Source organism: Gopherus evgoodei, unplaced genomic scaffold (assembly GCF_007399415.2).
Source record: "Gopherus evgoodei ecotype Sinaloan lineage unplaced genomic scaffold, rGopEvg1_v1.p scaffold_306_arrow_ctg1, whole genome shotgun sequence".
NCBI lineage: Eukaryota > Metazoa > Chordata > Testudines > Testudinidae > Gopherus > Gopherus evgoodei.
In genome coordinates, this window is record NW_022059969.1 from 2,433 (window position 1) to 30,279 (window position 27,847).

The window sequence follows — 27,847 nt, forward strand, 5'->3', positions numbered from 1 at the left end:
TCAGGTGTCCCGCTAAAGACCTCCTGTATCTTTGATAGCCAGAAGTTTATAAGATAACAGATTTAATCACATTTCCATGCTACTAATGGAGAAGTTATAGCAAATGTTATATTAGAATAGAGAATAGATATTAAAAAGGACACAATTTAATATTTTGGCTCCTAAAAGTTTAAATAGAAAATGCCTTATTAACTGTCAGCAAAGGATATTGATATTGCTCTTATCCGCCATTGATAACAGAGACTGAAAATAATATGGCTTTGTTGGCTTCTGTATTGTACCATTTCAACTAAGATATAGGACAAATCATTTTAAATAGTTCATGACAGGTAAAATGGAAACTAAGTAACGTGCTACTGATTCATTCTCTCTTTTTATTACCTTCCTCAGTTGCTCATTTTCTTGAAGCAAGATGTTATGTTGTTCTTGCAGTTTCTTTTGCTCTGCCTTGATGTTTAACATTTCCTGTTTTAAACAAGGCAACTCAGCTGAAGATAGATTTTGTAGATGGGCAATCTCAGCTTGTTTAAATTGCAAGTCTGACTGCATTTTCTCAAGTTGCTGGATCAAATCTTGATTTTTCCCCTCTAAATCTCGAATCTCTGCTTGTTTCTTTTCTAATTGTATTTCCTGAGACAAACTCTTATCTATAGTAATAAAAACAATTAAGTACTTAATTTGTGAAAGCAAACTACGTCAAATATGCAATATTAGCTTTTATGGGTAACACTATAAAATGGCAATATTGACAATTTTCAATTTTTCACCTACCAATACATTTTCTTAGTATTTCAGAATATACTTACTTATGTGTTCTAAAACTGCCTTTATTCCCAAACCATGACATTGTATAGCTGAGACAATTTGAGCATTGCCAGAATTCAGTTTTGCAGAAAGAACATACTGCTAGTCAAATCGCTCCGTGCTTCACAATTGTAACGGTTTCTACAGCCCATCTTCATTGAGGTCTGACGGCTTGTACTCTGAAACTCATGGTTGACAGGTAACAGTACCAATGGCTAGATCAAGAATTTTGGTGCCCTATTTGTCCGTTTTCCTCTCTTCAAAATCCAGAATAAAAAAAAATGATCAAGGTGTTTGATGAACTGATGTATGGAGTAAAATTAAGAGACACGGACCATACAAGAGATTTCCTGTATTGCAAAGAGAATTCTATTGAATAACACCAACTTACCATATAAAACAAGACTACACATTCCCTTCCTACAGGACTAGGAAAATTCAGTGTCTCCAAGACCCAGAACTTGGCGAGAAACAGGAGCAGAGAGAGGGGAAGGGAAATGATAGCAATCAACAGTTATTTGAAATATGTCAACACCTAGGATGGAGAAGGATTATTTAGGGTGGTGATTCAAAGGGGGGTGTAGCGGGCCGGTTGGCCGCTCTACCCCTGAAAGAGTTGGAACAGCCCTGCAGAGGGCTGTGGCTGGGGAAAGCAGCAAGCCTGGGCTGATTGGGGAGGCAGCTACTGCTGGGCCATGCCCCAATCAGGCCACAGCTGGTAGGCACTCAGTCAGTCTCCCTCTAGCTCTGAAGGGAGAGGTACTTAGCTGCTGGGGAAGCTAAGGGCACTAGAGTGAAGCAGGGCTAGGGAAAGGCCAGAGGAGCTGAGGAGCTCCAGACTGGCAACTCCCCAGGCTGCAGGGCCTTGTCCAAGGCCCACAGAGGTACTGAGTTGCAGGGAAAGGCAGCAGGTCCAAATCCCCTGGCCAGTGATGAGTGGCCATTACGGACTGCAGTCAGCCCCAGTGAAAGGGGGCTAGATGGTGACTGGAGGTAGCCACTGAGGGAAGGTGGAGAATAGGGGTGGGGATTCCCCGGGGTTGGGAGACCCAGAGAGTGGGCTACCGCTGGGGGCAAGACCCTGACGGGGGAGGGCACCGGGGTCTGGGAGGGACATGGGGGCCAGTGAGGAGAGGGATAGTGACCAGGAGAGAACGCTCCGGCTAGAAATGAGCTCAGTCCCTGGATAACCAGAAGAAGGCGCCGCAGGGGTGAGAGGATAATCAGAGACTTGTTAGAGAGGAAGAACTGTCCAGGGGTTAAGGGTGACAGTCTAGGACTCTGGGCACCCACATTCAGTTATGTTTCAATTAGGAAAAGTTATTGTCGGTTGCAGTGCAGAGCTACAGCACAAGCATCTTCTGACTTACTTTTTGTTCATAATTATTCCCTCCAGAAAATGGAGATAATGCTACCATTTGACACCTTAAGAACCACAGATAGAAGATAGCGAAAGCAAGAAAATGGACTTAGAAAGCATTACATTTTATTAGCTAGCCGAAAGTGCTGCCACTTGCCAAGAATAAGATCAAAACACAAAGCACTTATTTGGATGGCCTCATGGATTGAAAAGTGCAAACTACTGATTAAGATGGGAGCAGGACTGGGTCCATACATTTAATTTTGAAATCTCATTAAGTAAGATTAGACTTCTACAGGGATAAGAGGGAGCAGTCTCCTTCTTTACAATGGCTATTTAGCAGTATTACCTGTTCTCCTAAACCTCAGTCTGCAAAATGCATTTTCTCAAGGGAAAAGTCAAATTAGAGCTCGGCAGGTAACACTTCATCACGTTTAAGCTTGATGGAGTCCACACACAAGCTAAAGGATAATAGTTTGAGGTATATTTGTTTGCTTGGGATTTTAAAACACAGGAGCACATTGTAGTATTTAATTTGCTGACCACATAGTTCTGTTTGGGACATATTTATTCCTCATTTTAAATTGCTTTAAAACCATATAATTTTATGAGTTAGTACTATATATTTGTATGAAGAAGTTCCATCTCAGTTTGGAAAGAGAATTGTGTGTATTAGCTGAAAGTTAATTTAACTATTCACACAGTGAGAACTTTTTTTTCTTGGATATTTTTCAAATCACCATTGATAATGAAGCTTAGAGATCCTCCACACTGAAGTAATAGTTAGTAACAGGATTTAAATAGGCAGAAATGTGTAACTCACTTTTCATCTCTTCCGCATAATTCTGCATCTCCTTCAGAAAGTGTCTGACTGTCTTCAGTGCACAGAAGCCAAATTCAAGAAAACGGAGGGTCTGGATGGAAAACAAATTAAAACCTTGCTAGCACAGCAGGTCTGTATTTTCATCTATTTAAACAAGTCACCCAAAGAACATAACTAAAACCGTTGATGCTTCTAGTTATTTTCCTTTTGTCTCACAATCTCCTAGTCCAAAATATCCAACTGCTGTGTCAAAACAAACACATTGCGACAAAGCTCCTCCTCTACCTTGGTGGGTCCTGCGCTTCTTGGCAGATTTGCTCACCTCAGTGATCTCCCCCATAGTCTGGATCAGCCCCTCCTGTGTCTGATCAGGAGTTGGGGGGTTTGGGGGGAACCCGGGCCCATCCTCTACTCCGGGTTCCAGCCCAGGGCCCTATGGATTTGCAGCCATCTATAGTGCTTCTTGTATCAGCTGTGAGACAGCTACATCTCCCTGGGCTACTTCTCCAAGGCCTCCTCCAAACACCTTCTTTATCTTCACCACAGGACCTTCCTCCTGGTGTCTGATAATGCTTGTACTCCTTAGTCCTCTAGCAGGACTGCCTCTCAGTCTCAGCTCCTTGTGTCTTTTACTCCCAGCTCCCCACATGCACTTCCTCTCCTCTAGCTCCTCCCCATCTGATTGGAGAGAGCTCCTTTAAAAACCCAGGTGCCCTGATTAGCCTGCCTTGATTGGCTGCAGGTGTTCTAATCAGCCTGTCTGCCTTAATTGGTTCTAGCAAGTTCCTGACTACTTTAGTGCAGATCCTGCTCTGGTCACTCAGGGAACAGAAAACTACTCACCCAGTGACCAGTATATTTGCCCTCTACCAGACTCCTGCACCCCACTGGCCTGGGTCTGTCACAACACACACACACACACACACACACACACACACTCTGCTATCAATCAATCAATCAATCAATCACAGGTGTCAAGAGACAAAATTTTCAGACAATGCTGATGTATGACAAATGTTTCAAAGCTGTATGAATTCTCACTTCCTGTGTTCAAAATACCAACGAAATTCAAGGGTTTAAATGGCTGAAATGCCCACCCCTCTTGCTGTGACTCAGCACAAGTGGCTCGGATTAAGAAGCATTCAACAAAAATCTGGAACCAACAACCTAACATAGCTGCAAAAAAAATCCCATGCTCTGATGCTGGACTTTCACAAAACCGTTTACAAGAAATGCATTCTCCCACCTTAGTCTGGTAAGGCTACATCCCATCATTTGCAATTACAATTTGGCCTCAATCACATAGGCCATCATTAACTCTTGCTTGAATCATCAAAATCCAATGTATTTAGACTTGAATGCATCTGCCCTGCAAAATCTGCAAGAGTTACAGAACACAGCAGCACACCTCCTCAGTAATACAGGTTCACTTGAGTACATCAGTCCTATGTTTCACTCACTCCGCTGATTCCTCAACAGAACACTGAATCAAATCTCAGTCTTTATTTTCAAAGCTATAAAGGAAATGTGCCCAATATACCATCTTACTCTCTCAGACTTCAGTAGCTGTGTTCCTCAGGAACAACTGTCTACACATCACATGTAAAACTAGCAGATGCAGGAGACAGGGCCTTTTCAGGAGCTGGCCCAATACTATGAAATTCACTCCTGCAAAAACTTAGAATGACAACTAACATCACCATTTTTCATATTTACACCCCCCCCACACACACACACACTCCCTTTGCCCTCTGGGACAGTGGTTTTCAATCTCTTTTCCATTTGCAGACCCTAGAAAATTTCAAAAGGAGGTGCAGACCTCTTTGGAAAGCTTAGACATAGTCTATGGACCCCCACAGGCTACGGCTTGAAAACCACTGTTCCTTTTTAACGATAACCTTTCAAGAACCCCTTAGACAGTCTGCAAACTCCCACAGGTCTGTGCACCACAGGTTGAAAACCACTGCTCTGGGGGATATGGGAGAAATAGAAACCTCAAACAACAGATGCTAGTCACCTTAATTATTCTTAACTCTGGAAAGCATTTAGATACAACAGCAATTGGCACAACTGAAGAACTTAAAAAAATCCAATCGCTGATGTTGCTTCTATGACTATTCTGAGTTCTCTTTCCTTTCATTTTCCTTCTAACTCCAAATTAAAGGAAAAATCTTTGAATCTACAATCAAGGTTTTCTAAAAATCAAAAGTTACAGTCAGATCCTTTTTGTGTAAATTAGAATAACTTTACTGATTTCAATGGAGCTATGCTGATATATGCCAGATCAGGATCTGGCTTCCTAGTTAGAATTTTGTTGATAATGCTGGTCTATAGTGCTTGAAAAAGTAAAAATGTAGAAATCATTTGGGGGATTTTCTCTTGCTTTAAATTGATTGTGTGACCAAAAAAGTACCCATTCCTCCATGAAATCTTAGAACTAGGCAACACACATTTATACTTAGGAAGCAGCTAATGATTGTAGAAGTTCCAAATGAACTCAAACAGATATTTCATGTATTTTATTTTTTAGGACTAAAGAAAGAGTCTCTTGAACCATACTACAGAATTAGATTAGACAAATAATTCCATATGAACTGTAACCCTATCTGTAGTATGCTGATGTAAAATCATTTTTTTAAACCCTGACCATACAACCAATTTTTTGCCTGGGGTCAGTCCACATAGAATCAATTGCAAAAACTGCAAGATCGGGGCCTTATCTTGTATCATAGCTATAGGTCTTGTGACAGGGTCGGGCTACAGGAGAGTGATCCTATTGGGATCCAGGAAGTGGGGGAGCCCACTGCTTAAAGATCCCCCCAGTTGTAAGGGGGGATCAACAAGGCCTGGAAACTAAGTTGTTTCAGGGGACAGCTAATGAAATAACAGGGACAGAAGTGCTGTCAAAAGGTCAAACAAAGGGAACCTGATGGGACACCGAGCAGAGAACCCCGGACAGTGCCCACAGCTCCTCGAAGGCACCAAGGGAGTCAGTGGACGCCGCCCAGAGGAATTCTGCCCAGATGTGTGAATGGATGGAGGACCGGAAAGAGGTCCCACAGTTACAGGAGACTCCATCGGCTTCAAGTCATGCGGACAGCTTATGGTGAAGGGGCAGGAAGGCCAGTTGGATTCATGGGGCAGGGGCCTGCTACAGGAGAGTGAGAGAAGGCAAATATATTAGCCCCACATTAAGCAGGTCCCTTTTCCCTGGGTAAGATAACAGGGGCAGTTCCAGAAAAATCAGGAACTTGCCGGAACCAATTAAGGCAGGCAGGCTAATTAGGACACCTGGTTTAAAAAGGACCTCACTTCAGTCAGTGAAGGGTGCGCAAGGCGCTGAGAGTGAGAGGGCCTGCGGCTGGAGGACTGAGAAGTACATACGCTATCTGGCTGGCATCAGGAGAAAGGTCCTGTAGTGAGGATAAAGAAGATGTTGGGAGGAGGCTATGGGGAAGTAGCCCAGGGAGTTGTAGCTGTCACGCAGGTGTTACACGTAATACTGCAGACAGCTGTGATGCACAGGGCCCTGGACTGAAATCCAGAGTAGAGGGCGGGTCTGGGTTTCCCCCCATTCCCCTCCCCTTTACTGGATATAAGAGGAGTTGACTTGGACTGTGGGTCCCACCAGAGGGGAAAGTCCCTGGCCTGTCCACGTGACTCACAAAGTAGGTCAGGAGAGCCTGTGGGGATTGTTCTCCTTCCTTTTCCCCATGCTGCTCAGTGGTGAGGTTAGCTGAGTGAATGGCAGGTTTGAGCCACAAAAATGGCCAAACTGAGGGCTGCCATGAATCTCTGAGGTGAGTAAATCCGCCAATAAGTTCAGGACCCATCAAGGCAGAAGAGGAACTTTGTCACAGTCGTTTAAGATGGTCCAAAAAAGGACAGCCAGAATAAGACATTATCGAAACACAACTTCTGGTGAAAATACACTATTCTCCAACACAGAGCTTGCAGAGTTCCCCTGTGAGTCAGTAAGGCATAAATGGAACCAGTTCTTACTGATTTCCAGTTTAAATTATTAATTATTCCAGTTCCTTTGACTGGTTTGCAAGTAAAGCCTGTTCTGCTCTGCACAGCTTCTGTGTTAAGCTCAATGCAGTCGTTTTCCAAACGGTGTTTCACTGCTATTGCCTATGAGGAAAACACATCACATTTTATTTGTAGTCATATTTAATCTATTTTAAAAAATTAAAAATTCCTGATGTCCCTTTAAATGATGAGCTCCAAAGATACCTTAGAAAACAGAACAAAAAGAACAAGCTATGTTCTACTTCCTCCTGCAGAAAGGGAAGTTAGGAGTAACTGTTGACTTCTATGTTGTATAATAAAGAGCAGAATTTGGCCCTAAACCTTGAAACTCAGCATGATGGCTTTAAAAAAGTGCTATTAAAAATAGCCCAGATATCTGAAAAATCCATCCTCCTCTCACTGTCCCATCCTGGGTTCTAGACTCTGTATCATACCAAAACCAGAACAGGTTAAGGTAACACAAATCTTTAACTCAAGACTGGGAAAGGTTGTGAAAAATATTTTCAGGCACGTTTTCAAGTATAGAGTTGTAATGTATACATTTATTCATAATTTAAGCAATAGTTATAGTACAGTCTGTTAATCATTGGGAATGCTAACCAGTGCTTTCTTTTAAGCTCAGTCATAAGGACAGCAGATTTAACACTTGCTCTCCATTTTTTAAACGTAACATATTTGGTCAAAGGGAGCACCTATCTGGTTTAGAAGATCCTTCCCATTCCCACTCAGTCCTCAACTGTTCATTTGAGAGGTAACATTTAGGTGTTGGACTGATGATCAGCTATCACCAAATATGCCATTGAACAGCCAACAAACAGAAAGGATCAATACCAAACTAGACTTAATTCGGTACAATCCAAATACCAAGAAATTGACAAATTACTCTACTTTTTCCACTTACTATATACTTAAGGAATAGGTTACATGTTGGGAAAAAACAGTATTTGTACATCTTAATTCCCCATATTTATGGACCAACAAAGACATTCAGCTTGCACCTCTGTCTCCATAACCACATTCTTTGGGGGTAAGGGAAATTAGTGTCATGCTATCTTCTATCTTAAATTTATCACCTGACTTTATATCACAGGGCGGCACACGAGCTGATTTCAGTGGCACTCACACTTCCCGGTTCCTGGCCACTGGTCCAGAGCCTCTGCATTTTAATTTAATTTTAAATGACGCTTCTTAAACATTTTAAAAACCTTATTTACTTAACATACAACAATAGTTTAGTTATATATTATAGACTTATAGAAAGAGACCTTCTAAAAACGTTAAAATGAATTACTGGCACGCGAAACCTTAAATTAGAGAGAATAAATGAAGAGTTGGCACCAAGGGCTCCAAGCAGGGCGGCATGCAGCGGGGGGCGCCCTGCCGGTCGCCGGGAGGGCGTCAGGCGGCTCCGGTGGACCTCCCGCAGGCGTGCCTGTGGAGGGTCCGCTGGTCCCGCGGCTTTGGTGGATCTTCCGCAGGCACGCCTACCGGAGGTCCACCGGAGCCACCTGACGCCCTCCCGGCGACCGGCAGAGCGACCCCCCGTGGCATGCCACCCCAAGCACGCGCTTGGCATGCTGGGGCCTGGAGCCACCCCTGCTTGGCACACCACTTCTGAAAGGTTGCCCACCCCTGTTATATCGCTAGCTAAAGCAGGAAGTTAACAAGATCATAACTGTAACACCACCAAATTCTAACTGGTTTTCAACCTTTTTAATCTGTTTTATATTGGTCATAATAGCTCTATAGTACTCCAAATTAAAAAGGAAGTAAATTTATTACCAACATCAAGAGAGAAAAAAATGAGAATGAAATAACCTAGTTCCATTCTAGAAAGGAGTAGGCTTTTCTCAATAAAAACCTATAGACATCCAAGTTTCAGTATGAATCGAGCGTTTCAAGAGTAAACCTGGAAAGAAGAGTATGTGTAGAGAAAATACTAACCACCTCTGTAGAAAATGATTGATTAATGTGCTCACACAGCTAGGATGACACATCGCTATGGCAGACAGCTATCGTGGACAATTAGTGTAGACCATGTGTATCGTAAATAAAAAAGCAGTTTTCTATTAGAGAGTATGGGTAGAAAAGAAGCAGTGCTCATATCAGAACGATGCTAAAGGGAACGGTTGTAGGGCATTAACCCCAGATTGCCTTTGGGCCCATCTGCTACCTCAGTTTACCTTCAGTCACATGTGGTGATTTTACAGTAGTGTTCTCTTCCAGGTTTGTTTATTAGCATAACACAACACTCAAACATATCCTTACTAGCCTCAATTATTCCTTTCTGCTTATAATGCCTCAAGTTTTTCCAGGTCTTGACCAGAGCATGCACATCCTTGTATTCCAACCCATCTCCTAACTGAGACTTCTGCATCCTGCAGGTCCATCAATGGAGGCTTATCCCTGCACAGTTTCCAGTTCCTTGTAAATCTCTTCCCCCAAAAGGCTTCTGTCTTGGAGTTCTGGAAAATTGTCACCTGTCCTCTTCACAGACTCTCTGCCTGGGCGCTAATGAGACAGAGTCTGTCTCTGAACTTTTGGGGTGGATGGGGGGGGTGTCTCTCTCTTGAATGACCACAGGCTGCCCTTTTACCTGCCAGCAGGCCTGGCTTAGATGCATACTTCTGTCACATAACCCTTGTATTTATTTCCATCATACAGGGAGATGGGCTAAACCTGACAAAAGGTGCAGCTGTGCCCCAATCTTTTAATGGACCAGCTCACCCTGTGACAGGAACATACCGCAGCTTGCTCTGACCTGTGATATATTTAGTTGCACTTAAATATTTGTCATATATAGATAGTGAAACACAATAAAGAGGACAGTTAAATTTTACATTAAATAAAAACTCAGCATCACCACTTCCATTTGAATAGTTCAGATATTAAAAATCTTGCTCTACAGGCAGAACTCGACAATATTACTTTGTGGAGTTCTGCCTGTAGAGCATTATTGGCTTGCTGCAAGTCCTGGTTTATCTGTTCGCACTGCAGATCCTCTGTCAGTAAGTCATGCAGCTGACGAAACACTTCCTAGAAATGTAGAAGATTTGGGGGGAAGAGCAGGTAGGGGAGAGAAACACACTCCTGTTACATGTTTCTAGTCAAAGTTACTATAACTATTAAAACTGGAAAACGCTGGAGAGGGACTGTAAATCACCTCTGTAAATAGTTACTAATTACACTAAAGTGCTCTCTGACAGAAGCAAAAAGAGTTTAAAAACCATTTTTAAGTAAAGCATAAATTCTGTTATGGCCAGTTCTACAGGTGAGAGGAATCACCTCTTTGTTACGAATGAGAAGAAAACCTGGGCCACAGAATAGACAAAACATGCACTTTTTATCACGTTTTCAGGTGTCCCGCTAAAGACCTCCTGTATCTTTGATAGCCAGAAGTTTATAAGATAACAGATTTAATCACATTTCCATGCTACTAATGGAGAAGTTATAGCAAATGTTATATTAGAATAGAGAATAGATATTAAAAAGGACACAATTTAATATTTTGGCTCCTAAAAGTTTAAATAGAAAATGCCTTATTAACTGTCAGCAAAGGATATTGATATTGCTCTTATCCGCCATTGATAACAGAGACTGAAAATAACATGGCTTTGTTGGCTTCTGTATTGTACCATTTCAACTAAGATATAGGACAAATCATTTTAAATAGTTCATGACAGGTAAAATGGAAACTAAGTAACGTGCTACTGATTCATTCTCTCTTTTTATTACCTTCCTCAGTTGCTCATTTTCTTGAAGCAAGATGTTATGTTGTTCTTGCAGTTTCTTTAGCTCTGCCTTGATGTTTAACATTTCCTGTTTTAAACAAGGCAACTCAGCTGAAGATAGATTTTGTAGATGGGCAATCTCAGCTTGTTTAAATTGCAAGTCTGACTGCACTTTCTCAAGTTGCTGGATCAAATCTTGATTTTTCCCCTCTAAATCTCGAATCTCTGCTTGTTTCTTTTCTAATTGTATTTCCTGAGACAAACACTTATCTATAGTAATAAAAACAATTAAGTACTTAATTTGTGAAAGCAAACTACGTCAAATATGCAATATTAGCTTTTATGGGTAACACTATAAAATGGCAATATTGACAATTTTCAATTTTTCACCTACCAATACATTTTCTTAGTATTTCAGAATATACTTACTTATGTGTTCTAAAACTGCCTTTATTCCCAAACCATGACATTGTATAGCTGAGACAATTTGAGCATTGCCAGAATTCAGTTTTGCAGAAAGAACATACTGCTAGTCAAATCGCTCCGTGCTTCACAATTGTAACGGTTTCTACAGCCCATCTTCACTGAGGTCTGACGGCTTGTACTCTGAAACTCATGGTTGACAGGTAACAGTACCAATGGCTAGATCAAGAATTTTGGTGCCCTATTTGTCCGTTTTCCTCTCTTCAAAATCCAGAATATATAAAAATGATCAAGGTGTCTGATGAACTGATGTATGGAGTAAAATTAAGAGACACGGACCATACAAGAGATTTCCTGTATTGCAAAGAGAATTCTATTGAATAACACCAACTTACCATATAAAACAAGACTACACATTCCCTTCCTACAGGACTAGGAAAATTCAGTGTCTCCAAGACCCAGAACTTGGCGAGAAACAGGAGTAGAGAGAGGGGAAGGGAAATGATAGCAATCAACAGTTATTTGAAATATCTCAACACCTAGGATGGAGAAGGATTATTTAGGGTGGTGATTCAAAGGGGGGTGTAGCGGGCCGGTTGGCCGCTCTACCCCTGAAAGAGTTGGAACAGCCCTGCAGAGGGCTGTGGCTGGGGAAAGCAGCAAGCCTGGGCTGATTGGGGAGGCAGCTACTGCTGGGCCATGCCCCAATCAGGCCACAGCTGGTAGGCACTCAGTCAGTCTCCCTCTAGCTCTGAAGGGAGAGGTACTTAGCTGCTGGGGAAGCTAAGGGCACTAGAGTGAAGCAGGGCTAGGGAAAGGCCAGAGGAGCTGAGGAGCTCCAGACTGGCAACTCCCCAGGCTGCAGGGCCTTGTCCAAGGCCCACAGAGGTACTGAGTTGCAGGGAAAGGCAGCAGGTCCAAATCCCCTGGCCAGTGATGAGTGGCCATTACGGACTGCAGTCAGCCCCAGTGAAAGGGGGCTAGATGGTGACTGGAGGTAGCCACTGAGGGAAGGTGGAGAATAGGGGTGGGGATTCCCCGGGGTTGGGAGACCCAGAGAGTGGGCTATTGCTGGGGGCAAGACCCTGACGGGGGAGGGCACCGGGGTCTGGGAGGGACATGGGGGCCAGTGAGGAGAGGGATAGTGACCAGGAGAGAACGCTCCGGCTAGAAATGAGCTCAGTCCCTGGATAACCAGAAGAAGGCGCCGCAGGGGTGAGAGGATAATCAGAGACTTGTTAGAGAGGAAGAACTGTCCAGGGGTTAAGGGTGACAGTCTAGGACTCTGAGCACCCACATTCAGTTATGTTTCAATTAGGAAAAGTTATTGTCGGTTGCAGTGCAGAGCTACAGCACAAGCATCTTCTGACTTACTTTTTGTTCATAATTATTCCCTCCAGAAAATGGAGATAATGCTACCATTTGACACCTTAAGAACCACAGATAGAAGATAGCGAAAGCAAGAAAATGGACTTAGAAAGCATTACATTTTATTAGCTAGCCGAAAGTGCTGCCACTTGCCAAGAATAAGATCAAAACACAAAGCACTTATTTGGATGGCCTCATGGATTGAAAAGTGCAAACTACTGATTAAGATGGGAGCAGGACTGGGTCCATACATTTAATTTTGAAATCTCATTAAGTAAGGTTAGACTTCTACAGGGATAAGAGGGAGCAGTCTCCTTCTTTACAATGGCTATTTAGCAGTATTACCTGTTCTCCTAAACCTCAGTCTGCAAAATGCATTTTCTCAAGGGAAAAGTCAAATTAGAGCTCGGCAGGTAACACTTCATCACGTTTAAGCTTGATGGAGTCCACACACAAGCTAAAGGATAATAGTTTGAGGTATATTTGTTTGCTTGGGATTTTAAAACACAGGAGCACATTGTAGTATTTAATTTGCTGACCACATAGTTCTGTTTGGGACATATTTATTCCTCATTTTAAATTGCTTTAAAACCATATAATTTTATGAGTTAGTACTATATATTTGTATGAAGAAGTTCCATCTCAGTTTGGAAAGAGAATTGTGTGTATTAGCTGAAAGTTAATTTAACTATTCACACAATGAGAACTTTTTTTTCTTGGATATTTTTCAAATCACCATTGATAATGAAGCTTAGAGATCCTCCACACTGAAGTAATAGTTAGTAACAGGATTTAAATAGGCAGAAATGTGTAACTCACTTTTCATCTTTTCCGCATAATTCTGCGCCTCCTTCCGAAAGTGTCTGACTGTTTTCAGTTCTTCTTCCAGAAGATGGATTTTTTCTGATTTTTGAGCAGACTGGAAGCAAAGGAGGGTTTTTCCCTTCGTTTCCTACAACAAAACATTAGTTACAAAACAGTTGATTAAGTCAATAAACTGAGAGTAGTGTGATGTGGTATACTACCCATCTGAGTCCCATGAAGACTCTGGAAAGTTGAGCCTTGGTTTCTAAATACATGCATGAGTTAGGAACACGAATTGCACTCTTGGCAGTCCTCAGAGGGCAGACAATCCTTTTGGGATGTCTCCCAGCTGGCACAGATCACAGCAGTACTTAGGTGGCTCGGGATATGGAACCAGGGAGCTGCAACCAGTTCTCTGTTGCCTGCCCCTAGCAGATCTTGACACAGGATAGAATTCAGCCCACAAAAACTGAGAGTCAGTGAAGTTAAGTGACTTGCCCATAGCCACAGAGGGGAGTCAGTATCAGAACACAGGAGAACTTTCCAGTTCTAGCTCCTGTTCTCAGACTACCCATCTGTCCGTGTGGATCAGTCAAATATATGAAGTTGCTCTTGTTTGCAAGATAGCATTAGATGTAAAATATTATTAGTCAAGTAATACCTGGGGGTTTGGGATAGTACATTTTCTAAGCATCTTTTTTTCCAAATAAGTTAAGAAAAGTTAAAATACCCCATACAAGTATGTCCTACCTGGGAACTGAAATAAAAGTTATTTCTAAGAAACTAACTCCTTCCACCCAACTCCTGCATTGCTGGGTAACAGATGGCATGGCACTGGTGGGACTCTATTGGAAGCAAGCCATCATTTATTCATCTACTTATTACAAGCAGATGGGCACCAGTGCACAGAAGCCAAATTCAAGAAAACGGAGGGTCTGGATGGAAAACAAATTAAAACCTTGCTAGCACAGCAGGTCTGTATTTTCATCTATTTAAACAAGTCACCCAAAGAACATAACTAAAACCGTTGATGCTTCTAGTTATTTTCCTTTTGTCTCACAAGCTCCTAGTCCAAAATATCCAACTGCTGTATCAAAACAAACACATTGCGACAAAGTTCCTCCTCTATCTTGGTGGGTCCTGCGCTTATTGGCAGATTTGCTCACCTCAGTGATCTCCCCCACAGTCTGGATCAGCCCCTCCTGTGTCTGATCAGGAGTTGGGGGGTTTGGGGGGAACCCAGGCCCATCCTCTACTCCGGGTTCCAGCCCAGGGCCCTATGGATTTGCAGCCATCTATAGTGCTTCTTGTATCAGCTGTGTGACAGCTACATCTCCCTGGGCTACTTCTCCAAGGCCTCCTCCAAACACCTTCTTTATCCTCACCACAGGACCTTCCTCCTGGTGTCTGATAATGCTTGTACTCCTTAGTCCTCTAGCAGGACAGCCTCTCAGTCTCAGCTCCTTGTGTCTTTTACTCCCAGCTCCTCACACGCACTTCCTCTCCTCTAGCTCCTCCCCATCTGATTGGAGAGAGCTCCTTTAAAAACCCAGGTGCCCTGATTAGCCTGCCTTGATTGGCTGCAGGTGTTCTAATCAGCCTGTCTGCCTTAATTGGTTCTAGCAAGTTCCTGACTACTTTAGTTTAGAACTTGGTTCTAGCAAGTTCCTGACTACTCTGCTATCAATCAATCAATCACAGGTGTCAAGAGACAAAATTTTCAGACAATGCTGATGTATGACAAATGTTTCAAAGCTGTATGAATTCTCACTTCCTGTGTTCAAAATACCAACGAAATTCAAGGGTTTAAATGGCTGAAATGCCCACCCCTTTTGCTGTGACTCAGCACAAGTGGCTCGGATTAAGAAGCATTCAACAAAAATCTGGAACCAACAACCTAACATAGCTGCAAAAAAAATCCCATGCTCTGATGCTGGACTTTCACAAAACCGTTTACAAGAAATGCATTCTCCCACCTTAGTCTGGTAAGGCTACATCCCATCATTTGCAATTACAATTTGGCCTCAATCACATAGGCCATCATTAACTCTTGCTTGAATCATCAAAATCCAACGTATTTAGACTTGAATGCATCTGCCCTGCAAAATCTGCAAGAGTTACAGAACACAGCAGCACACCTCCTCAGTAATACAGGTTCACTTGAGTACATCAGTCCTATGTTTCACTCACTCCGCTGATTCCTCAACAGAACACTGAATCAAAGCTCAGTCTTTATTTTCAAAGCTATAAAGGAAATGTGCCCAATATACCATCTTACTCTCTCAGACTTCAGTAGCTGTGTTCCTCAGGAACAACTGTCTACACATCACATGTAAAACTAGCAGATGCAGGAGACAGGGCCTTTTCAGGAGCTGGCCCAATACTATGAAATTCACTCCTGCAAAAACTTAGAATGACAACTAACATCACCTTTTTCATATTTACACCCCCCCACACACACACACACACTCCCTTTGCCCTCTGGGACAGTGGTTTTCAATCTCTTTTCCATTTGCAGACCCTAGAAAATTTCAAAAGGAGGTGCAGACCTCTTTGGAAATCTTAGACATAGTCTATGGACCCCCACAGGCTAGGGCTTGAAAACCACTGTTCCTTTTGAACGATAACCTTTCAAGAACCCCTTAGACAGTCTGCAAACTCCCACAGGTCTGGTCACCACAGGTTGAAAACCACTGCTCTGGGGGATATGGGAGAAATAGAAACCTCAAACAACAGATGCTAGTCACCTTAATTATTCTTAACTCTGGAAAGCATTTAGATACAACAGCAATTGGCACAACTGAAGAACTTAAAAAAATCCAATCGCTGATGTTGCTTCTATGACTATTCTGAGTTCTCTTTCCTTTCATTTTCCTTCTAACTCCAAATTAAAGGAAAAATCTTTGAATCTACAATCAAGGTTTTCTAAAAATCAAAAGTTACAGTCAGATCCTTTTTGTGTAAATTAGAATAACTTTACTGATTTCAATGGAGCTATGCTGATATATGCCAGATCAGGATCTGGCTTCCTAGTTAGAATTTTGTTGATAATGCTGGTCTATAGTGCTTGAAAAAGTAAAAATGTAGAAATCATTTGGGGGATTTTCTCTTGCTTTAAATTGATTGTGTGACCAAAAAAGTACCCATTCCTCCATGAAATCTTAGAACTAGGCAACACACATTTATACTTAGGAAGCAGCTAATGATTGTAGAAGTTCCAAATGAACTCAAACAGATATTTCATGTATTTTATTTTTTAGGACTAAAGAAAGAGTCTCTTGAACCATACTACAGAATTAGATTAGACAAATAATTCCATATGAACTGTAACCCTATCTGTAGTATGCTGATGTAAAATCATTTTTTTAAACCCTGACCATACAACCAATTTTTTGCCTGGGGTCAGTCCACATAGAATCAATTGCAAAAACTGCAAGATCGGGGCCTTATCTTGTATCATAGCTATAGGTCTTGTGACAGGGTCGGGCTACAGGAGAGTGATCCTATTGGGATCCAGGAAGTGGGGGAGCCCACTGCTTAAAGATCCCCCCAGTCGTAAGGGGGGATCAACAAGGCCTGGAAACTAAGTTGTCTCAGGGGACAGCTAATGAAATAACAGGGACAGAAGTGCTGTCAAAAGGTCAAACAAAGGGAACCTGATGGGACACCGAGCAGAGAACCCCGGACAGTGCCCACAGCTCCTCGAAGGCACCAAGGGAGTCAGTGGACGCCGCCCAGAGGAATTCTGCCCAGATGTGTGAATGGATGGAGGACCGGAAAGAGGTCCCACAGTTACAGGAGACTCCATCGGCCAACCTCCTGTCCCTGCTTTTATAGATGGCCATTTTAGCCATGGCCAGGAGGAGGTTGACCAGGAGGTCCCGTGACTTTGTGGGTTCACCGATAGGGAGTGCATAAATAAGGAAATGAGGGGAAAAGTGCAGCCAGAAATGCAACAGGCTATCTGTGAGGAGACAGAATTGAGGATGCAGCCTGGCGCACTCCAGGTAAACATGCACCAGAGTCTCCCTCACGCCGCAGAAAGGTCAGGTGTCCAGGATGGGGGTGAACTGCGCCAATTACATGCCCGTGCTCACAGCCCCGTGAAGGAGCCACCAACTGACATCCCTGGTGAGCCTTGGGAGCAGGGTGGTGTATAAGCTGGCCCACCGGGGCTCCCCACCCTCTAGAGGTGGCAGGAGGTCCCTTCACTTTGTGTCTGGGTGGGACGCGAAGGTGAGGAATAGATGTTTCCTTGACGCGGTCTGGAAATGAACCGGCTTCAAGTCATGCGGACAGCTTATGGTGAAGGGGCAGGAAGGCCAGTTGGATTCATGGGGCAGGGGCCCGCTACAGGAGAGTGAGAGAAGGCAAATATATTAGCCCCACATTAAGCAGGTCCCTTTTCCCTGGGTAAGATAACAGGGGCAGTTCCAGAAAAATCAGGAACTTGCCGGAACCAATTAAGGCAGGCAGGCTAATTAGGACACCTGGTTTAAAAAGGACCTCACTTCAGTCAGTGAAGGGTGCGCAAGGCGCTGAGAGTGAGAGGGCCTGCGGCTGGAGGACTGAGAAGTACATACGCTATCTGGCTGGCATCAGGAGAAAGGTCCTGTAGTGAGGATAAAGAAGATGTTGGGAGGAGGCTATGGGGAAGTAGCCCAGGGAGTTGTAGCTGTCACGCAGGTGTTACACGTAATACTGCAGACAGCTGTGATGCACAGGGCCCTGGACTGAAATCCAGAGTAGAGGGCGGGTCTGGGTTTCCCCCCATTCCCCTCCCCTTTACTGGATATAAGAGGAGTTGACTTGGACTGTGGGTCCCACCAGAGGGGAAAGTCCCTGGCCTGTCCACGTGACTCACAAAGTAGTTCAGGAGAGCCTGTGGGGATTGTTCTCCTTCCTTTTCCCCATGCTGCTCAGTGGTGAGGTTAGCTGAGTGAATGGCAGGTTTGAGCCACAAAAATGGCCAAACTGAGGGCTGCCATGAATCTCTGAGGTGAGTAAATCCGCCAATAAGTTCAGGACCCATCAAGGCAGAAGAGGAACTTTGTCACAGTCGTTTAAGATGGTCCAAAAAAGGACAGCCAGAATAAGACATTATCGAAACACAACTTCTGGTGAAAATACACTATTCTCCAACACAGAGCTTGCAGAGTTCCCCTGAGAGTCAGTAAGGCATAAATGGAACCAGTTCTTACTGATTTCCAGTTTAAATTATTAATTATTCCAGTTCCTTTGACTGGTTTGCAAGTAAAGCCTGTTCTGCTCTGCACAGCTTCTGTGTTAAGCTCAATGCAGTCGTTTTCCAAACGGTGTTTCACTGCTATTGCCTATGAGGAAAACACATCATTTTTTATTTGTAGTCATATTTAATCTATTTTAAAAAATTAAAAATTCCTGATGTCCCTTTAAATGATGAGCTCCAAAGATACCTTAGAAAACAGAACAAAAAGAATAAGCTATGTTCTACTTCCTCCTGCAGAAAGGGAAGTTAGGAGTAACTGTTGACTTCTATGTTGTATAATAAAGAGCAGAATTTGGCCCTAAACCTTGAAACTCAGCATGATGGCTTTAAAAAAGTGCTATTAAAAATAGCCCAGATATCTGAAAAATCCATCCTCCTCTCACTGTCCCATCCTGGGTTCTAGACTCTGTATCATACCAAAACCAGAACAGGTTAAGGTAACACAAATCTTTAACTCAAGACTGGGAAAGGTTGTGAAAAATATTTTCAGGCACATTTTCAAGTATAGAGTTGTAATGTATACATTTATTCATAATTTAAGCAATAGTTATAGTACAGTCTGTTAATCATTGGGAATGCTAACCAGTGCTTTCTTTTAAGCTCAGTCATAAGGACAGCAGATTTAACACTTGCTCTCCATTTTTTAAACGTAACATATTTGGTCAAAGGGAGCACCTATCGGGTTTAGAAGATCCTTCCCATTCCCACTCAGTCCTCAACTGTTCATTTGAGAGGTAACATTTAGGTGTTGGACTGATGATCAGCTATCACCAAATATGCCATTGAACAGCCAACAAACAGAAAGGATCAATACCAAACTAGACTTAATTCGGTACAATCCAAATACCAAGAAATTGACAAATTACTCTACTTTTTCCACTTACTATATACTTAAGGAATAGGTTACATGTTGGGAAAAAACAGTATTTGTACATCTTAATTCCCCATATTTATGGACCAACAAAGACATTCAGCTTGCACCTCTGTCTCCATAACCACATTCTTTGGGGGTAAGGGAAATTAGTGTCATGCTATCTTCTATCTTAAATTTATCACCTGACTTTATATCACAGGGCGGCACACGAGCTGATTTCAGTGGCACTCACACTTCCCGGTTCCTGGCCACTGGTCCAGAGCCTCTGCATTTTAATTTAATTTTAAATGACGCTTCTTAAACATTTAAAAACCTTATTTACTTAACATACAACAATAGTTTAGTTATATATTATAGACTTATAGAAAGAGACCTTCTAAAAACGTTAAAATGAATTACTGGCACGCGAAACCTTAAATTAGAGAGAATAAATGAAGAGTTGGCACCAAGGGCTCCAAGCATGGCGGCATGCAGCGGGCGGCGCCCTGCCGGTAGCCGGGAGGGCGTCAGGCGGCTCCGGTGGACCTCCCGCAGGCGTGCCTGTGGAGGGTCCGCTGGTCCCGCGGCTTTGGTGGATCTTCCGCAGGCACGCCTACCGGAGGTCCACCGGAGCCACCTGACGCCCTCCCGGCGACCGGCAGAGCGACCCCTGTGGCATGCCACCCCAAGCACGCGCTTGGCATGCTGGGGCCTGGAGCCACCCCTGCTTGGCACACCACTTCTGAAAGGTTGCCCACCCCTGTTATATCGCTAGCTAAAGCAGGAAGTTAACAAGATCATAACTGTAACACCACCAAATTCTAACTGGTTTTCAACCTTTTTAATCTGTTTTATATTGGTCATAATAGCTCTATAGTACTCCAAATTAAAAAGGAAGTAAATTTATTACCAACATCAAGAGAGAAAAAAATGAGAATGAAATAACCTAGTTCCATTCTAGAAAGGAGTAGGCTTTTCTCAATAAAAACCTATAGACATCCAAGTTTCAGTATGAATCGAGCGTTTCAAGAGTAAACCTGGAAAGAAGAGTATGTGTAGAGAAAATACTAACCACCTCTGTAGAAAATGATTGATTAATGTGCTCACACAGCTAGGATGACACATCGCTATGGCAGACAGCTATCGTGGACAATTAGTGTAGACCATGTGTATCGTAAATCAAAAAGCAGTTTTCTATTAGAGAGTATGGGTAGAAAAGAAGCAGTGCTCATATCAGAACCATGCTAAAGGGAACGGTTGTAGGGCATTAACCCCAGATTGCCTTTGGGCCCATCTGCTACCTCAGTTTACCTTCAATCACATGTGGTGATTTTACAGTAGTGTTCTCTTCCAGGTTTGTTTATTAGCATAACACAACACTCAAACATATCCTTACTAGCCTCAATTATTCCTTTCTGCTTATAATGCCTCAAGTTTTTCCAGGTCTTGACCAGAGCATGCACATCCTTGTATTCCAACCCATCTCCTAACTGAGACTTCTGCATCCTGCAGGTCCATCAATGGAGGCTTATCCCTGCACAGTTTCCAGTTCCTTGTAAATCTCTTCCCCCAAAAGGCTTCTGTCTTGGAGTTCTGGAAAATTGTCACCTGTCCTCTTCACAGACTCTCTGCCTGGGCGCTAATGAGACAGAGTCTGTCTCTGAACTTTTGGGGTGGATGGGGGGGGGTGTCTCTCTCTTGAATGACCACAGGCTGCCCTTTTACCTGCCAGCAGGCCTGGTTTAGATGCATACTTCTGTCACATAACCCTTGTATTTATTTCCATCATACAGGGAGATGGGCTAAACCTGACAAAAGGTGCAGCTGTGCCCCAATCTTTTAATGGACCAGCTCACCCTGTGACAGGAACATACCGCAGCTTGCTCTGACCTGTGATATATTTAGTTGCACTTAAATATTTGTCATATATAGATCGTCAAACACAATAAAGAGGACAGTTAAATTTTACATAAAATAAAAACTCAGCATCACCACTTCCATTTGAATAGTTCAGATATTAAAAATCTTGCTCTACAGGCAGAACTCGACAATCTTACTTTGTGGAGTTCTGCCTGTAGAGCATTATTGGCTTGCTGCAAGTCCTGGTTTATCTGTTCGCACTGCAGATCCTCTGTCAGTAAGTCATGCAGCTGACGAAACACTTCCTAGAAATGTAGAAGATTTGGGGGGAAGAGCAGGTAGGGGAGAGAAACACACTCCTGTTACATGTTTCTAGTCAAAGTTACTATAACTATTAAAACTGGAAAACGCTGGAGAGGGACTGTAAATCACCTCTGTAAATAGTTACTAATTACACTAAAGTGCTCTCTGACAGAAGCAAAAAGAGTTTAAAAACCATTTTTAAGTAAAGCATAAATTCTGTTATGGCCATTAATGGCCATGACTCACTTTGGCCAATCAGAGTAGCCTACTTCATCTGCTACGCCAATACAGGTGGATCAAAAAAATATTAGCAAATCATGGAATGAAGTTTCTATATCGATTCAAAAGTAGATCTCCATAACAACATTGAGCATTACAACTAAGCAACCAGACTAATCCCCAATAATCATGATCCTTTGGGGTGGGGGGAATTTTCTTCTTTGCTATGATGACATGTTTAACTTAGTGCTGTAAAAATGTTTTTCATGAGGAAAATGCCTTACTTATTTTCAATTTGACTTAACACAAGATTGAGCAGCAACAGAAGTTTGGTAGAGGGGCATTGACTCCTCCCACGTCAGGTCTTGGGGAGCAGAACTTCACTTATGCACATCTCCTAAGATCCTTAGGAATCTAGCCCATCTCCTGCAATCTTTAGGAGATGCAAAGTAGATATCCATCCAGGTATAATTAGTTTTTGAGGCTTCTTCCCAGCCCCACGGTCCTTATGGTTGGGGCTCTACATGAATTTGGGAGGGGATTTATATGGGGGAATAGGGCTATGAGGGGCATGGGACTTTTAGTAGGGAGTGTTGGGGTTGGTAAGGAAGAGAGAGGGCTAAGCAGGGGAGCAGAAAGCGGAGGAAGATAGGGAGGGAAAGCACCAGTGGCGTCTCCTGGCAACAAAGCTCTCTGCCAAACTTCTCTTGGCAACAGCTGCAGGACTCCCCTTTAACAAATCATAGCAGGTTTGTCAGCTGGAGAAGGTAGTGAAGTGCTAGTGCTTCCCCTCTGCTTTCTCCTAAGCACCCTCCTATCCTCCAGCAAGACACCTGCTCCATCCCATGTCCTCAAGTACCCCCATAGTCTGTTCCCACTCTCATTGCCAGCCATCCTATGAAGTCCCCAGCCCTCTTGGATCCCCGTTATCCATTTCCCCAAATCTTTATGTCTCCTCCCCTTATTATACCCAGCCTCTCTGCCCTTATATCCTTTCCAAAGACCCACTCCTATCCTGCGTTGGCCTGCCAGGAGCAGAAGAATGCAGGCGGGGAGAGTCAAACTCAGGAATAAGTGAGCAAATTATTAGCAAAATGTTCAAACTTTTTTCTGCTTTTATTTTTATCATCTAACTATAAATTAGAGGTGTCATAAACAGATAGTTAAGGGTTAATAGAACAGGAGTACTTCATGTCTCTTTTGACTGTAAAGGGTTAACAAGTTCAGTAAGCCTGGCAGTCACCTGACCAGAGGACCAATCAGGGGACAGGATACTTTCAAATCTTGGGGAAGTTTTTGGGTGTGCTGTTAGTGTTTGGTTGTTGTTCACTCTGGGGGCTCAGAGGGAGCAGACATGCAACCAGGTTTCTTGCCAATCTTTTTGATATAGTCTCTTATATGTCCAGAATAGTGAGTACTAGGTAGATAAGGCGAGTTGGGCTTATGTTTGTTTTCTTTATTTGCAAATGTATATTTGGCTGGAAGGAGTGCAAATGTGTATTTGGCTGGAAGGAGCTCAAATTTTTATTTTGCTGGAAGGGTTTTAATTTGTACTTGTATACTTAGGCTGGGAGGGTATTCCCAGTGTCTATAGCTGAAAGGCCCTGTAACATATTCCATCTTAAATTTACAAAGATAATTTTTACTATTTTTCTTTCTTTAATTAAAAGCTTTTCTTGTTTAGGAACCTGATTGCTTTTTTATTCTGTTGAGAGATCCCAGGGGACAGGGTCTGGATTCACCAGGGAATTGGTGGGGAGAAAGGAGGGAAAGGGGAGAGAAAGGTTAATTTCTCTCTGTGCTAGGATTACTTTCTCTCTCAAGGAGAGTCTGGGAGGGGGGGAGAGAAGGAGGGGGGAAGGTGGATTTTCTTCTCTGTTTTAAGATTCAAGGAGTTTGAATCTCAGTGATCTTCCAGGGTAACCCAGGAGGGGAAGCCTGGGAGAGGCAATGGAGAGGGAAAGGGTTTACTTTCCTTGTGTTAAGATCCAGAAGGACTGGGTCTTGGGGGTCCCCGGGCAAGGTTTTGGGGGGAGCAGAGAGTACCAGGCACTGGCATTCCTGGTTGGCGGCAGCACTACAAGTACTAAGCTGGTAATCAAGCCTAGGGGAATTCATGCTGGTTGGTACCCCATCTTTTGGACGCTAAGGTTCAGAGTGGGGAATTATACCATGACAAGAGGTGAACAAATTGGTAGCCTGCCTGCCCAGCCTACCTTGAACAAATACAGATTCACTTCCTCTTACCAAGTTATAACCACCAGACTACTATTATCAACAGCTAGGGAACATAGCTTTAGTCAACTTAATTCGTGGTAGGCCAGTAAATTGTTTTACTAACAAATGCAGATCCATTCAGCTGACAAACTAAAATAAAAGAAAAATCCAAATAAAAATAGCAAGGAAGAGAGTGACAAAGGAGAAAAAAAATGAAAGGGGGAAGGTCAAAGTGGAAATACTTAAAATATTTTCCCATTAACTTTCCCTCAATTTGCATACGAGCTACTAAAATTTGCCCCTTAGTAGCAAAATCAGAATATCATGTTACAAAAAAGTTATTTTCCTTACACTAACTGGTTTCTTTTGAGATGTTCTGTCTACATGGATCCTGCTCTAGGTGTGCATGTGCCCCATGTGCATGAGATTGGGTTCTTTTGGGTCGACAGTGCACAGGTGTAGCATCAGCAGGTATATTAATATGCACGCGCGCACACATGCCCCCCCACACACACACATAACACCTGCGGGCAAAGCAGGCCCAGCCACTTCTCAGTTTCTTTGCCAATACAGAATCCCAAAACTAATGGATTTCACAGTAGTAGAGAAAGAGGAGTGGTCAGGGGCTTCATGTGAGCAGAACAGACAGAAGAACCAGAATTACTGTAAGGTAAGTAACTGGGGGTTTGTCTCCCAATATCTGTTAACATGGATCTCACTTTAGGTGACTAGCAGTTATCTCCTTATGGAGGGGGATGTCAAGAGTCTAATTTACATGAAGACTGCAGGACTGCCTTGACAAACTTGGCGTCAGATCTAGTAGTTGCAACTACCGAGTAGTGCTGAATAAAAGTACGCAATGAGCTCCAAGTGGCTCCCTAGCATATTTCTGACATAGGAACATTCCTCAAGCCTGCCCGTGTCACTTGGGGAATAGTATAGTTTGCTTTAATATGAGAAGGTGGAGCTAATTTATTTAGTTCACAGAAGATCTTTAGGCAGTCAAATCTCCATTTCAAGAGTCCCTGGACTGAAACAACGAGCCCTCTAGACCTGTCTCAAATATTACAAAAAAAGTTCTAGGCCAGTTATGGAAAGGCTTTGTTCTATGGAGGTGGTAGAAAAGTGCCCTAAACACACCACTCATATGAAGTTTTGCCTCTCCAGGAGTCAAATGAGGTTTGGGGGAAAATACTGAGGGTGTATGCACTGATGCAAACAAAAGCATGAGACCACTCTGAATAAGAACCTAGGACAAGATCAAAGAAGAGTCATCTTGTCTTTGTAAAATATAGTAAAATATAGTAAAAAAACAGCCACCAAAAATCCTATCTTGATAGAGAGGTGATAAAGGCTCTAACAATCCAATACTTTGGTCCCAGGAAGGTCCCTCACTTGGGGAAGTGTAGTTGCTGTAGCCAAGATGTTGAACAGGTGGTGTGGCCGCTGCCAGATGTGGCTCTTGGGGAAATCGAGCAGCCCTGTGCAGGTCTCGACTCGTGTGGGAACTGCCAGGTAGCTGTGCATGGTGCCGGAGAATGACCTTGTTCCAGCCGTGACTTCTTATGCCTCTTCTTAGGCATGGGAGAAGGGGAGCAGCACCAAGAAGATCCTGGTGTCGGAGGGGCACTCCGCACCGAAGCCGAGGTGCTCAATGCAGAGTCAGAGCGGCATGGTTACAATGTAGGGTGCAGGGCAGCCTCCATCAACACGGTTTTTAATTGGATATCCCTGTCTTTAAGAGTGTGAGGTCTGAAGTTGTTGCAGATTCTGCATTTCTCTTTAATATGAGCCTCTCTGAGGCACTTAAGGCAGCTCGTGTTCAGGTCACTAATAGGCATAGGTTTGCTGCACCCAGAACATGGCTTGAACCCCAGGGACTGGGGCATACCCCATCCTAGGGGCTATGTCTCTAATGGGACTCAACTCCTAAATACTAACACTACGAGTAACAGTAACGAGATACAAGAAAAACTCAGAGTCTAAAGCTAGAGAAACCACTGTCGGACTTGCGAAAACAAGGAGCGTTCCAACAACCATCACTGGTGGAAAGAAGGAACTGAGAGGGTGTGGGACCACCAGGGCCCAATGTACTGACGCATAAGCACAGGGCTCTGGAGGTTGCCAAAGCAGGCCCTAGGGATACCATTGGGGGAAAAAAATCTGACAGCGTGTACGTGGGCACACACACATCAAATATGGAATCGTCATGAGCAAGCACTCAAAGAAGAAGAATCCAATCTTGCGTGCCTGAAGCACATATGCACCTAGAGTGGGATCTACATGGACAAATACTAAATGAACAAGTTGTTCACTCTGGTAATAGCAGTCTGGAGGCAACTTTAAACTTGTGAAAAAATGGGTCTCGTCTTACCTTTTCCTTTTCTTTTATTTTCTGTTCTAAGGACAGACGATTCTTTTCGACAAATTGTCTCTGATGACTCAGTAGGGCATCCACTTTTCACTCCAACATTTCATACTATACAAAGTTTAATCATAAATCACAGTGATGCAAGGGGAATATTTATAATTTGTACTACAATAGCAATCCTGCCCTCACAATCAGGATTGAAATCCCACTTTAGTAGGCACTGTTAACAAACAAACAAACAAAAAAGACATACATACGAGGAAGTCATGGTCTCTGCCCCAAAACTGCTTACAGTGTTCCATGACTTAGTGAATACTCACACAGGTATCCCATACCAAACTGAGAACAGATTACACTTGGCTATAACTGATTGAACAGAAAAAAATTACTGAACTATTTTGAACGTATTTACTAATATAATTTGCCATCCAATCAGATTTCAAACTCATGTAAAGAAGCTAGATTATAATAAGAAAAGCTCTCAACAGTCACACCTAGAGGTTATGGTGACAGAGCTCTGCCAGTAACTCAGGTGATTTACAAGTAGCTTCATTGTGACATCAGAAGTAGCAACCAATCAATCTTTCCTCTGCACTTTGCTATCAGTCAGTGAAGTGGAGAGCACCTATTCACAGCTCAAAAGTTCTCATTGTTAAATTACTTGAACATCTGTATACAAACATGATAATAACCCTGGATTGACTCAATGTCCCTGACCTCAACCTACTCTCAGCCAAGACCTTCTCTCAATGGGGTCCTCACAGAGGTAGCAAAGAACCGCCATTACCCTACCTCTCCAGAGGCAAATTCTTAACCCCTGTTCATATGATGGTATAATCTTCAGCATCCTGTATGTAGGATGTAGGAAGCAGCAGAATTTTCTAACATTCTTAAGTAGGCAGCAGAATCTGCATACCAGCAAAGGGTAGATGACAACCATCACACCTATAGAAGACATATGTGGTGGTGCCTTTCCCCACGGCAACATAACTTCTTTAATCTAAGTGTGTATGGAGGGGCAGAAAGGGGATGGGAAAAGAGTTAAGCTAAAGATAAATATGAAGAATCGTGGAATCCATGACTTGCATGAGCTACAACGTTCTACCCAATGCACATGGAAACTGTGGAGCTGCAACAATTGGCAGAGGCCAAAACATTCAGCTGGACTATATTCCCCATGTTAAATATGGTGAAAAGTCAATGATTTTCAAAGGAGACAGTGGTGCTGTTAAAACGTCTTTTTATGACACTTTCAAATGGTTTTAGTATATATACAATATCTGTGTTTCTTAGATATTTGTTATCATTATTCACTCTACCACAATAACAATACTGCATTGCTGGCTGCCTCATTAGAGAGCTGGCCTGCTATTTGTTCAGTGTATCAGAGCAACTTATCCATAAAGGAAAAGTTCCCTTGTGCAGATCTTC

General features: G+C 43.0%; 1 protein-coding gene across 1 annotated transcript; it reads right to left on the bottom strand.

Annotated features, from left to right (window-relative positions):
- LOC115640355 (centromere protein F-like) lies at positions 1–27,200 on the bottom strand. The gene is made up of 5 exons (XM_030543090.1): positions 27,144–27,200; positions 26,420–26,479; positions 21,504–21,611; positions 13,361–13,493; positions 1–647 (listed from the first exon to the last, which is right to left on the bottom strand). The coding sequence occupies exons 1-5, from the start codon at positions 27,198–27,200 to the stop codon at positions 307–309; spliced, it is 699 nt and encodes a 232-aa protein (XP_030398950.1). The 3' UTR covers positions 1–306.
- Between the last annotated feature and the right edge of the window lie 647 nt (positions 27,201–27,847).

What these genes read in the sequence shown, in the direction of transcription:
- LOC115640355 (XM_030543090.1), bottom strand. Translation starts at nt 27,200, where the DNA reads ATGGCGGTTCTTTGCTACCTCTGTGAGGACCCCATTGAGAGAAGGTCT. An exon ending in AGAGAAGGTCTTGGCTGAGA is followed by an intron (nt 26,480 to 27,143) that starts GTAGGTTGAGGT and finishes CTGAGTCATCAG; the next exon opens with AGACAATTTGTCGAAAAGAA. An exon ending in TTATGCGGAAAAGATGAAAA is followed by an intron (nt 648 to 13,360) that starts GTGAGTTACACA and finishes TTATTACTATAG; the next exon opens with ATAAGAGTTTGTCTCAGGAA.